The following is a 13,210-nucleotide window of genomic DNA, read 5'->3' as shown; positions in this document are numbered from 1 at the left end:
CTCAAAAAGACTTTCTCAGCCCCATCAGTAGAATCTGCTGCAGGATCGAGGTTCATCTTTGACTCGTGAAGCTTTTTTTCTTCCAGCAGTATTTCTGGTGTCTGCTGGATGCACAGTGCTTTATGATGCCCTGCAGATCAACACCATGAACACTTGGACTGAGCAGGAACAGAGACGCTGTCTCAGAGGTGACGGACGAAGCCCAGTGCGAACTGACCAGCAGGACCCGTGGGGCAGAGCGGTGAGACGCTGCCCTCGTCTGCTGCTCCTTCGCTGTCAAAACCGGTTTTGTGTAATGCAACACAAACAACGAGGGTGCAGTCACTTAATAAAATCTGTGGTGCAACATAGATAAAAATCTGCTTTTCTCATCAACCCGTGTGGAAGATGTTCCACAGAACCGTCGTCTCAACTCTCAAACAGAAGATCCTTGGTTATTCAATGTACACATGAAGTGAGTTTCAAGTTCCTCTGTTGCTCCACTCAATGCAGATCTGCTCTCAAGTTAAAGTTCTGTCAAATACAGTGAAAATACATTGAATCCTTTCAAAGGCAGCTGTTGATGGAATGTGTGGATCAAGTTGTTTTAAATCAAACAGAGAAAGAAAATGTACAGATTAGTTAGTTTCCCTCTTAACACGGCGAAGCCTGAATAGTTTCTATGATTTGAAACACCTTTAACTGACCAATCCACGTTGTTATTTGAGCGATTCTTCCAGAAACAATCTGTCCACAGCTGCCATGAACTTCCATTAAACCCAGACCTGCAGGGCCCACGGCCAAACCCAGTCATCCCCACTTACCGTGTCACTGGAGGCTGCCATGGTTCTGCAGAGCGATTCCTCTCACACCAGACGATGCCCCACGAAACCTGAAGGAGCTTTCCCTGAGCAGTTCTCCCTCACAGCATCATCAGTCCGACGGCTGCCCCTGTGCTCGCTTCCTCTCTGCAGGATCCCTCAGGTTCCCTGGCACTGACGGGATCCTCTCCTGCTTCTCAACAGGGTGAGAAATACCTGAGCCACAATCCAGCTTCAGCAGAGAGAAGTTCCCAGAGTCTTAACTTCACAGCCACATTAATCTCTTCATAGGAGGTCGGTGTTCACAGGAGAAAGTAGAATTATATCACAGCATTTAAATATCTGAGATGTTTCCGAATTAAAATATACAGAAGTGCCAGTTTTTAAAATGATCAAATAATAGTAGCTCCCGATGCTTTATCTCAAAGTTAAGAAATTCTTCTTAAACTCTGCATCACAACTAGATGATCAGCTCAGAGCCGAAGATCTTCACCAGGTTTTATTACATCAGGTCACGTTTCACTTGTTTGTTCGTCAGCAGAATGACATGAAGCTACAGATTGGATTTCCACTTTCCACAAGAAAGATCTCACACCATTCTGGCATGGATCTGGAGAAAGGGTCCTGGAGTTATTTATGTCTTTAACATTGTGAGATGAATAACTTTTTGAATATCAATTTTATTTTTTATATTTTCACTAATTTCTCAGAGAACAATTCATGAATTATGATGAAAACAATCACATTTAAGGGACTGATATCTATGAGTGTGTGTGATTTGGTGCAGTTTGATTCTACTTAGTGATATTCTAGTTGAAATTGGTTTACAAGGTTTAAGGCAGATGTCACATGGATCCTACAAACCTCCAAACAAACAGAAACACTTTAACTCTTTATTACACATTCACAGAATCATCTGACAAAGAAAAGCAGCACATGTGAAACTACTGAAATTGAATTACTGCTGATTATTGTTCTGCTGCATCTTTTACACAAATCGCACACTCGCACATTAAAAAGCCAAATTTCACATGAAAAGATTTCCATTGTTTCCTAATGAGTGGAGAAATGCTGTGTAGACGCGCAGCCAAACACTGTGACCTTTGACCCCGGGGTCAAAGTATGCCAGGCATGACACTGCTGACCAACATTCCAAGTTTGTCGTTGAAAACCACGCTCAGCCAATCAGGCAGAGGAAGGGGCGGAGTCTGTTTGAGAGTTAAATGCTGAGAATGACGAGTAGCAGAGTTTCTGTGACGCACACAAATGTGTCCATGACACATTTCAACCTGCTGAGGCCACAGCGACCTTTGTCCTCCTCCGATTGGACGTCTGCTGTCGCTGATGCGGGACTATCACTTCTCCTTCTCCCTCTCCTCTTTCTTCTTCTTCTTCTTCCTCTTTCGGTCGTGGTGGTGGTCACTGGGGGAACGGGAATCCCTGTGGCCCAGGAACAAAATTATTAATGAAAAGGAAAATGGGGAAAATGGGGAAAATGTATTTTGTATATAAAAGTTTGACCAATGAAACTTTACAATCTGATTGATGGTGTTAAAACCTTATTGCTCAACCTTGAGAAACAAAGTAATCCAGTCAGGATGAAAGGAAAGAATGGATGACCTTCTCTAGATCAAAGTGCAGTGGATATAGTGTATTTTGCTCTGGGAGGCTCAGACTGAGTTAAGTTACTCAGAAGTATTTCAACAGCCACTATAGTAAGAGCTGCTTGAAGGAGCTTCAATGCTCATGTGCTTTATGGTGGTATCTTGTTAAACAGCCGATACAGAGACAGGATGTCTGTGTCGTCCAACCTTTCCCTCTTCTTCTTCTTCCTCTTGCTCTCCCCGTCCTGGCTCCGCTCCCGGCTGCGGTGGCTCCTGCTGGGGGAGTGGTGAGACTCGGAGGACGCCGATCTCCTTTCATCCAAGCGGCGCCTGAGCGACAAAAAACAAAACAAAGACCAGTCACTAGAGGTTATTCACTTTGCTAAATCACTCAACAAAATCTTCATCCTCTCAATCAACATCACAGGAAGGTGATCACCAGGAGGTCAGAGGTCACTTCGTACCTGTGGGAGGAGTGGGCAGATCGTGTGGATGACTCCTCCCCCTCGTCCTCTCTCCACTGTCTGGACAGCTCCTCTGAGTGGACGTTGATAACCTCTCTGATCACCTACAGCGATGCAACACGATTAATTCATCTCTTAAACATTAACCCACTCAGACCTAAAGGCGCTAAATAAAAAACGCACTATAAACTCAGAACAAAGAGCTGAAGAGTTAACAGAGTTACCAACGTTTACAAAAAACAGAATTTCTCAGATACAGATAATTATGGGTACAGAACCAGCTCAACGTTGTCTTGTGTCTCACTCGCACCTCGGTGTAGGACTTCTTGGTGATGTGAACGTTCTTGGCCCGGTAGGACTGACGCCGCCTCTTGTAATCCCTCATCTCTGCCATCAGCTCCAGGTGAGTCTTCGGTTCGTTCTGTTCGTCATCTGCACGACAGAGAAAGAAACAAGCCCGTTGACTTCACCAGAGGATCAACTTTTCTTTCATAAAGCTTTGAAATGAAAGCATTTTTTCAAGTATTTGTGTGCCAATTAAAAGTTTAAGTCCTAATAGCCCTCAAAAAAAGAAAAGTTAAAAAGGTGGACACAAGCTTGAGAGAACGTGGGAAAGGCTCACCCCTCTGAAGTTTGGACACCAAATCGACGTAGAGATCGTCGTTAGCAGACGAGGCCTCTTCTTTCTGTTTGGTGAGGACGCCGACCACGTGATCGTACAGAGCCAATCGGTCGGCCACCGTGAGATCACACAAAGCTCGCTTGTGGTTCTGAGGCACGTCGACGGGCTGGCCGGAGTACTGACCTGATGGAGGGTTAACACGCCGAGGAATGATTGAGGGATGTGAACACACACACTACAATACAAGTCCAAATGTTACTGTTCCCTCATCAACACAAACAACATTAAACATATCACTTCATCAGTAACCAGATGATGACATTGACACATTGTGTAGTTTATGTGATACACATGTTGTATTCATCAAAGTGAACCGGCCGAGAGCGAGAGAGGTTTCAGACGAGCACTGAACTCAGAAGAACCTCCAGTTATTCTCCTGAGGGACTGTATGTGTGGACCTACTGTCCCAGGGGAGTCTCTGGACAGCCCCCTCAGTAAAAAGTACGCAGACTGTCCGAAGGAGCCGACGTTTCTAATAAGCGACAACAAAAAAATATCTCCGAATGAAGAAGGAGTCGTAAACGTAGAAGACACAGACGAAGATGTCAAGTGAGCTTTCAGTGATAAGGTGACGCCGGTGTTTATGTGCTGTCAACAAAAACTCAAACTCCACAGCAGAATTAATATGTTACTTCCTGCCTCTGCCTGCCCCCCCCCCCCCCGAACGCTCCAGAGTTCCCCAGCGCTGTGTGTTGAAAGGATATGACATTAAAGGATACTGCACATAATCAGGCAAGCCTGAACCAGAGCAGCAGAACTTTCTAGAGCTCGTCGTCTCTCTACCACTCACCCTGTCGCTGCAAACACAACACACAACACACACATTAAACACACAAACACACACGTCAGCAGAAATAAGACATTACACACAGACAACAAACCAGAGTAAAAGTATTAGAACAGTTACAGAATCTTATTTAATGGGATGTGGGTTCAAAGACCAAACAGCTGAGGAATGAGTGCATGGGTTCAACACAAAATAACCCTCTAGTGACACCTGCTGGTCTTTCATAGGGACTCTCCTCTGCTTCTAATGAAAAGGCTGTGGCAGCTCTGATCAGAACGACTCATCCACACATGAGAGGCGGGTGTGAAGCAAACAGTTGTAAGATCAGCTGATACCTTGCCAGAAGACTCCTTCCATCCTCATCAGCGGTGCGGCAGATCTCGCCTGTAGGATCACCTGGTGCTGCAGGGACTTGTCTGCATGAAGGAAACGACAAGTTGAACTATCTCAGAGGCATGAACTGTAGATTTTAATATCTTTGATTGTGATGGAACTTTGTTTTACAGTGGGTGCACATTTTAAAAGACAAACCTTATTAAATGATCTCTTATATTTAATAATATCTTAAATGTCAGATTTATCTTTCCTCTCCTTGAGACAGCAGTTGGAAAAACTAACTCTGCTTTGCAGGAAAAAATGATTTTGATTAACTGAACTTAAACTAAGTCTCAACTCTTCATAACTGAGGTTTTATTTTGACACCATTCTCGAGGGAAAAGCACAAATTAACTTCACAGATTCTTGTGAATAAAAACACCAAAACAATTTAGTCTTTTCTTCAAATCTCACAAACTAGAATTACCGCCCGTGGTGGTTTGCCTCCGTCAATCAGTAAAATTTCACACAGACATTTTCTTCCAGACTCGTGAGATCACTGTGACCTTTGACCCCTGGAATATAAATCACTTAATCTTTGACTGTGTCGCCATCGTAGAGGCGTGAAAAGAACATTTCATTGAGCTGTTATCTTGCCACGCTGCAGTGGGAGTGAAGGGACGGGGACTCACCCATTGTAAAGCTTTTGACGCTGCTGTTCTCATAACACACAGACGGGTCGTACATCTCCGCCTGCAAAACAGAGACCACATCTTACTGTTCTTTAAATTGTGCTTTAATAGCGACAGGACATCACCACTGGAGTTCAAGGTTCTCCTGCCTCGTATTTGTTTCGTCACCCCCCTCTCGGTCCTACCTGCTCCTCCGCTGAGTAGCCCATCTTTCTGAGGCGGCAGGAGGCTTTGTGTTTCTCCAGAGTCCTGACTGGGACTCTGTGGCCGGGGTCGTACGGACACTGCTCCATGGCCTCCTGAGAAGACACCACAAAGGACAGTTGATCTGTAGCAGTGAAATATGTGATCACATTTCTTAAACCACCTGCTCTTTGTGTGTGTGTGCAGACAGACAGATGTGATGGTTACGACTTTCACAAATGATAAAATAGTCAAGATAAATCTAATCTATTGTCGTTCATGTAGCAGACGTTATATTCATTTTCATTTATTTCAATAGCTTCATGTCATGTGACCCACCCACTCCAAACCAATGCTCCATTGAATTACCCAAGACCAGTGGTTCCCAAAGGCCGGGTCCAGTTGCTGCAGGTTCATTTATGATCATTGATGATTCATTGGTGACTTTAGGTGAACTCACTCAAATCAACACCCTTTGGAATATTGGGGTTAAATGTCTGTGGCAACGTTTGGAAAACTCAGCTGTGGACAAAGAGGACAAACCTGCTTTTACTGGATTTGGGCTCTGATGATGTTTGATATTAACATGAATGTTAATATTCATATAAGATTAAATCCATCAACCAGAGGTGTTTGTCTCCAGGAGCAGTGATATGTGATTTACTGTGATTCAAGTGGAGCTGGAGGCTTTAATAACAAGTTACTTCCTCTGATGGTTGCTAACACCAGACACACTGAAGGGGTAAGAAGCTGCTGCTTCTACTTTCTGCTGCTGCTGCTGCTGCTTGTAGCTGTTGTTGCTGTTGCTGCTGCTGGTAGCTGTTGTTGCTTGTAGCTGTTGTTGCTTGTAGCTGTTGTTGCTGGTAGCTGTGCTGCTGCTACAACAACACAGTTCATGCTAACGCTCGGCTAACGTTAGCTGACCATTACCTGCTTGTAGTGCGGTGACCATCCCAGCGATTCAAAGATGTCGTTCAGCTGCTTCTTGCAGTTCTCGGTGAACTCCTCCAGCTCCCGCAGATACTCCACACGGTCCTGGGCGGGCTGCGGGTCCGACATCCTGGACAAGACCACCGCTGATCTGCGAAGCGAGTTGGGTTTCACTGCTGCGACATTCTGCGCGGAATGATGACGTATGCAGGGTGCGTTCTTCTCCTCCTCCTCCTCCTCACACACAGAGGTGTGGTGCGTGTGTGTGTGCGTGTGTGTGTGTGTGTGTGTGTGTGTGTGTGGTCACTGTCACATATCCACCTGTCCTGGACAACATGTATCTTCCATTGACCTTCAGCCTCAGATGATCCTCAGGTTTGACTTTTAACGTTTCTAAGATTCAAAGAAACAATGAAGATAAAATGATTTTATGTTAAACAACCAGTTAATGAGGGAGTTTCCACCTCATTATGTTCCGATGGTGATTAAAGTTTAATTGAATTAAAAACCTTTACTTCATTCGTTTTCCTCTCCATGTATTTCCCTCGCTTTCTAACCTGGTTTAATAAAGTTATTACTATGATGATGATTATTATGATGTTATCCCAGGTGGAAGAAGACCCGCCCTCCCTCTGCTTCTGATTGGCTTGCCGTGAGGTTCCTTCCCTTTGTCCAGCCAATCACAACTCTCCCCCTCTCTAAGCCAATCCGAGGCGGTGTATGGCCGCGGCAGTAAACCCACGACCCCCGTGTTTCTGAGTCGCAGGACGCCAGGAGGACGCACGCGACCCGTCGAGTGGAAACTACTTTCTTCGTCTCTCAGTGGGAATGTGTCAACCGGGCTTCGGAGGAACCGCAGCGTCGGTAAGAACCCGTGAGCACGCGAAGCGACGAGGACCGAAGGGAGGACACTTCCGTCCCCGGTGCGGAAGTGACTCATTAACAACAAACTACAGAGCGCAGAGTTTCAGGTTCAGATGAACTGCGTCTGTTTGTAACGCAGCGGGGGAAAGTAACAGTCAAAGTACTTTTACTCAGGTACTGTGTTGTACTCTGACTATTCTCCTTCGCTGCCACTTTATACTTTACTTTATGACTTTAGCCTCTTTATCGCTTTATTATAGGACGTATCTTTATATTACTGTGGTAAAACAAACCAGAGATAGATTTTTAACAATATTAATGCAATACCTTAACTGTACACTCTAAGAAATGAGAGTGCTGAGTAGACCTTTGGGTTCTGTGGCTCATCCCCATAGAACCTTCTCTGGTTCCTGCTAGAACCCTTTTTTTTAAATGGTTCTGCTACTGTGTTATTACTGCTATTATTTAATTACGATATGCTGTGCTGTTGTTATTATTGCTATGCTATCACTGTACTTCATCACCACCATTCTTTGAACACCAGTATCACGACTTCCTCTATCCATCTATCTCTAGAGCCTTTTCAAGGGTCACACCTAGAACTGGCTGTTGTGAACAGGGTGTGGGGTGTGTGTGTGTGTGTGTGTGGGGGGGGGGTGTACAATCTGCTCCTCACATGTCCCAGCTGTTGTGTGGAGGAGGGGGTGTGATGAACTGACAGTTGGGTTATTAGTGAAGTGGTTAGAACACACTGTACAGGTTGTGACACAAACACCTGGAGTGTTCTCTAATTTCAGGTCATGACCCAATGAGTGTGTGTGTGTCGGTTTGCTCTTCCTGCCTCACCGAGGCCACGTAGAGATATGTCCACTGATTACACCGTTAATTGGTGACTTCTACTGATTACATTATGTAGAAGTGTTTAAATTCCTTCTGGAAACCTGCTGGACAGAATTGCGCAGAGCCTGAAGTCACGCTTGTGGGTCTTTGTGACATATCTTGGAGAAAGCAGGTTCTTTCAAGTCTGTAGATCAGCTGCATACTTGCATATGAAAATGAATCAGCAATAGATGGAGTAAGTCAAGTTTACTAAGAGGTTTTTAACATATATTCAACTTTATTTATTTTCATAAAACAACCTCAAAATTCTCTACAATAGAGAAATTACATGTACTGAATGCTTCACATGACAATAAACAGAAGTAGAATCACTCAGTATAATAATCATAATAATAATAAGAAGCTCTTTTCTTAACTATATGAAGAAGTAAAACCAAAAAATGAAAAACCAGACAGAGCAGTTAACGACAAAGACAAAATAAGAGATGAAGTTGTAAAAATGACTCAATCAAAAATGAAATAGACAAAAAGAGTGAAAGCATATCAAACATTCCCAAAACAACCTAAAACAAAAACAGTATAAATAAGTGAAAGTCAAACATTCCTGAAAGATTTCAAAAAGAAAATGATTTTGAGAGGAGATTTAAAAGAGGCCGAAACAGCGATCACCAAACTTCTATAGAGTCAAGAGTTCTTCTCTGACCAAGCAAATGCACATTAAAGACTTAATTAACTGAGCATAAGATAAGTTGATATAAGTTGATGGACAGACAATTAATTACAAACTATTATAAAAGTGGATTTTATGGCAAAAATGGTTAAAAAAATCTAGAGTTTGCTTGTTTTCTTTCACAAAGGGAGAGGAAATAACAGAATCACACCAGAAGACCAGTTGACACTAAACCTCTCGTCTCTCTCAACAGGATCCACTCTATGGATATTTTGCAGCTGTTGCAGGACAGGTAACTCCTTCAAGATATTCACCTTAGTATTACTGAGCCTGATAATTCAGCATGACCTGGATTCATTTAGTTTCTTATTGTTGTCTGGCTGCTCTGTGTGTTTCTCTCCTCTTGTTTTTCCTGATCAACAGGATGGACAGATCTCGGCAGACGAGCTGCAGAACTGCCTCACGCAGTCCGGCATCTCTGGCTCATATAAGCGTGAGAACAACAAAACCTTTTATGTCTCCACGCCTGCGACAGGCAGTGACCACAGGGGTTATGTTTTTGGGTTGTCCACTTGTCCGTCCCATTCTTGTGAATCTCAGGAAAACCTTGAGGGAATGTCTTCATATTTGGTAGAAACAATCCCAAACTGTTTAGATTTTGGTGGTTGGAGGTCAAGGGTCAAGGTGACGGTGACCTCATGTTCTTGTGAACATGATTTATCACATTTCTGTCATAAACTTTCTCTTGGACTGAAAGATGACCTGATTTGGTCACTGTGACCTCACCAACTGGGTCTGTGCTGACGATGCGTGTTCTCCTTTTACAGCCTTCAGCCTGGAGACCTGCCGACTGATGATCAGCATGCTGGATGTATCCTTCACTCATCAACCAGACCTTGTGTTAGCATAGCCAACTTAATGGAAGTGTTAACGACTGAACTGTTGATGAGCTTCATGGGCTCTGTCCTGCACCTCAAAGCTTCATGCAGGTGTATCTGCTGGTTTCCAGCCGTCGTCCAGCCCCCATGAGGTGGGGTCACTGGTCATAGACACCGTGTTGTTGCTATTTGAGGCAGTGGAGAGGGATTGACCAACAGAGACCTGGTCTGAAGTCACTGGCTCAGTATTTCACAGTCATTTTAACGGCTCATCATCATGATAGTGACTTACACCTTCATAGGCAGGTGCACAACAATTGTGCATTCGGTGCAAGATGATCTGTTTGTGTGCAAAGCAAAACGTTTTCCTATTAAGAGGAAATCATTCTCTCTCACTTCCTGTCCAATCCTCCACCCATTATAATCGCAACCCGCCGAGGTAGTTAGTTATTTTATTGACACAAATACAACAATTGTGTCCAAGCAATACAAAAAGCATTCATATACATATTAGTAGAAAAAAACTAAAAGATATCAAGAGGTGATACATCTTCATCCATCCTAGAAAACTCACTGCTGCTCTAATGTTGCAAGACAAGTATGTAACATAACTAAGTTCTTCAATCTGTGTCAACAAGTGGTGAACTGAGTTCAGTGGAGTCGTGTCCATACTTCTTACTGTGCAAACACCAGATCTTTGAAGGACACATCATGTTTTTTCAGTGTTTCTTTCCTCTAGTTTGATATGAAGGAGTTTGGAAATGTAAAAGTTATGCAAAGTTCAAAAGACCAAACTCTGTGGTAAAGGGAGCAGTGATTCTGGAGAGGTGTGTGTTGGATCCTTGACTGACGCTCTGTCTCAGAGGGACATGTCCGGCACCATGGGCTTTGCTGAGTTCAAGGAGCTGTCGCAGTCTCTGAACCAATGGAAGACTGTCTTTGTCTCATACGACCAGGACCGCAGTGGAACAGTGGAGGGCCATGAGCTGCAGAAGGCCATTGCCAGCTTTGGTTTGTGAAATCTTACACAGCAGCAGCATGGTAGACATGGATGTGGATTACATGTAGTATGTTACGAGTAGTTTCCTCTGAAACTGTCTAATTTGACATAAAACAGATTTTACTCAGACAACCTCATTGGCTGTGTCTAAAAGGGTAAACGTAGTAATACAAACTGTGAAAGGGTCTTTGACAATAAACAAACTACAATAGAGTATTAGGACCATGTTGAAGAAAAACCTACACAAGAATAAAGTCGTAGTATTACAAAAACATTATCATTAGTAATTTTACTAGAATACAGTTCTAATATTACAAGAAAATAGTAGCATTATGAGAAAAGTCGGGATTTTATAAGAATAAACACGTAATATTTTGAGAAAAGGTGTAAAAGTAGTTTTGTGAAAGTTCCTTTTACAGTAAACAAACTGAGTAACCGAGTATAAGGGTCTTGTAATTATATATTACAAGAATAAAGTCGTACTCTCACAGGAAAGAAGTTGAAGTTGAGCGTTGTGTGTGTGCAGGTTACAGTTTGAGCCCTCAGGCCCTGAACATCATCATGAAACGCTACAGCCTGAACGGCAGGATCACCTTCGACGAGTTCTTGAGCTGCTGCATCCGACTGCGCATCCTGACTGGTGAGTGGCCGAGGAACGCATTTTAAACCTTCTGCTAACGTTTGATAAATGCAGCTGGTCAGTGTTCAGATTTGTGTAAATTAACATGTGGTGTAAACAGGAAGTCGCGTGGCGGTCGAGTCATGTGACTGTTAAGAACCAATCACGAAGAGAGAACATGGGCGTCATCGTTTACAAAAGTCTCAGTTTCTGCCCCCAGAGTTTTCAAACTAAAACGAGAAATAGTCTCTGATTTAGAGGCTGGAAAACTCTGTCGTAGTGTGGACACCATGTAACCATAGCAACGGTGATGTTTAATTACCCTGAGCTGTGAGTCCCTGGTTGAAGTCGGGCTCATCTCCGCCATCAGTGCATGTCTCTCACACGTCCCTCTGTTCTCCCTGTCGTATGAAGACACAGAAACATGGCGACCGTCCCTCTCGAGCCGCTGCCGTCACCACAAGGCTCAAGATCTGGAACAAATCATGAATCAATGTGCTTTTATTTTCCAGATCAGTTCAGAAGAAGAGACACAGCCCAAAGTGGCCGCGCCTCGTTTCAGTACGATGAGGTAGGTCTCAGGGATTCTGCTGCACACACACACACACACACACACACACACACACACACACACACACACACACACACACACACACACACACACACACACACACACACACACACACACACACACACACACACACACACACACGTGTTTATATCATGGAATAACGCTGCGTGTTTCTCTGTCTCCAGTTCATCCAGGTCACCATGAGCTCTTGAAGAGGAAACACAGCAGAAACATCCAACTCTCACATTAACAGCATGTGATCTTTATATGGACTCTGCTGTCTTTTACTTTTTATTATATCTCTTGTATTTACTGGATTAAGATGTCACTGTAACATTCCATTTCATTATGAACGTTGAACATGTCTCTGCCTTCACCTCAGCAGTAACTGCACATGTGATCATGTATGAAGTAAATATGAAGTAAATAAACATGGAGCGTGTCTACCGGGTGTTTGACAGTGTCTTCTTCTCATTTTGAACTTTGACAAATCACAGATGAGGAATAGGACGAGACAGGATTTTCTCACGTGAGGGACATGAGCAGAGCGTGACTCTCTCAGGCCGACGCAGAGACACCACAAGCTGCTGTGATGATCTGCGTTCTGGACATAATTCAACTCCAGCTGCTCGTGTGTCGTCCAAGTCTCTGCGCTGGCTGCTTCAGAATTCATTTTAATAACCTTTTATTGGTTTATAAAGTCCTTGGTCTTGCCTATTTATCAGATCTGCTTTCATCACATGATCCCTGTTGAAGGTCTTCTGGTTGTGGCTTTTAAATTATAATATAAGTGAGAACAAATACCCACAGCGAGGCATCTTGGAACCGCCTCCCTGCAGACCTGCGTGTAACTCCAGACCGGCTTTTGGGCTATTAACTGAATTAATAATGTCATTTAAAAATCTCTCTATTTATATGTGTTCGACTGTTTATTATTCATTTTATTCAATGTTTTACTGTAAAACACAACTTTTTATTTGTGGGTTTTCTTGCTCCTCTTTGAGTATTTTATTAATCTTTATTTAATCTTCCTTCATCATTTTCAGTTTTTCTGTTTGTGTATATAAAAAATATATATATATATATATATATATCTGAAGAGTTTTACAGTCGACTGAGTTTATATATATATATCGACTGTAAAACTCTTCAGACACAAAGACTTTCCAAAGCCAGTAAACACCTGTACACCAGCGCCATCTTCAGGTGATTCATCAGCTTAGCATGTTTACCAGCCTCACTCCACACTCATCCTCCTTTTTGTGAGTCAGTTGAACTTTATTTTCTTTATTCAACTCAAAGCTGTGAAAG

At 43.3% G+C, this 13,210-nt stretch overlaps 2 protein-coding genes across 2 annotated transcripts; one reads left to right on the top strand and one right to left on the bottom strand.

Moving 5' to 3' along the window:
• Positions 1–1,679: 1,679 nt before the first annotated feature.
• Positions 1,680–6,676, bottom strand: snrnp48 (small nuclear ribonucleoprotein 48 (U11/U12)). Its single transcript, XM_035164241.2, has 9 exons — positions 6,458–6,676; positions 5,530–5,643; positions 5,345–5,405; positions 4,673–4,753; positions 3,491–3,673; positions 3,179–3,300; positions 2,869–2,972; positions 2,612–2,734; positions 1,680–2,240 (listed from the first exon to the last, which is right to left on the bottom strand). The coding sequence occupies exons 1-9, from the start codon at positions 6,584–6,586 to the stop codon at positions 2,156–2,158; spliced, it is 1,002 nt and encodes a 333-aa protein (XP_035020132.1). The 5' UTR covers positions 6,587–6,676; the 3' UTR covers positions 1,680–2,155.
• A 31-nt stretch (positions 6,677–6,707) lies between these two features.
• On the top strand, positions 6,708–12,345 carry sri (sorcin). Its single transcript, XM_035164242.2, has 9 exons — positions 6,708–6,832; positions 7,067–7,321; positions 9,085–9,123; positions 9,255–9,324; positions 9,659–9,702; positions 10,573–10,720; positions 11,236–11,349; positions 11,841–11,899; positions 12,085–12,345. Exons 2-9 carry the CDS (start codon positions 7,286–7,288, stop codon positions 12,109–12,111), a joined length of 537 nt encoding a protein of 178 aa, XP_035020133.1. The 5' UTR covers positions 6,708–6,832; positions 7,067–7,285; the 3' UTR covers positions 12,112–12,345.
• The last annotated feature ends 865 nt before the right edge of the window (positions 12,346–13,210 follow it).

Source organism: Hippoglossus stenolepis, chromosome 8 (assembly GCF_022539355.2).
Source record: "Hippoglossus stenolepis isolate QCI-W04-F060 chromosome 8, HSTE1.2, whole genome shotgun sequence".
Lineage (NCBI taxonomy): Eukaryota > Metazoa > Chordata > Actinopteri > Pleuronectiformes > Pleuronectidae > Hippoglossus > Hippoglossus stenolepis.
This window is presented reverse-complemented; position numbering and strand designations above follow the sequence as displayed.

What these genes read in the sequence shown, in the direction of transcription:
- snrnp48 (XM_035164241.2), bottom strand. Translation starts at nt 6,586, where the DNA reads ATGTCGGACCCGCAGCCCGCCCAGGACCGTGTGGAGTATCTGCGGGAG. An exon ending in GGTCACCGCACTACAAGCAG is followed by an intron (nt 5,644 to 6,457) that starts GTAATGGTCAGC and finishes GTGTCTTCTCAG; the next exon opens with GAGGCCATGGAGCAGTGTCC. An exon ending in GCTACTCAGCGGAGGAGCAG is followed by an intron (nt 5,406 to 5,529) that starts GTAGGACCGAGA and finishes TCTGTTTTGCAG; the next exon opens with GCGGAGATGTACGACCCGTC.
- sri (XM_035164242.2), top strand. Translation starts at nt 7,286, where the DNA reads ATGTGTCAACCGGGCTTCGGAGGAACCGCAGCGTCG. An exon ending in TCGGAGGAACCGCAGCGTCG is followed by an intron (nt 7,322 to 9,084) that starts GTAAGAACCCGT and finishes CTCTCTCAACAG; the next exon opens with GATCCACTCTATGGATATTT. An exon ending in TGATGATCAGCATGCTGGAT is followed by an intron (nt 9,703 to 10,572) that starts GTATCCTTCACT and finishes GCTCTGTCTCAG; the next exon opens with AGGGACATGTCCGGCACCAT.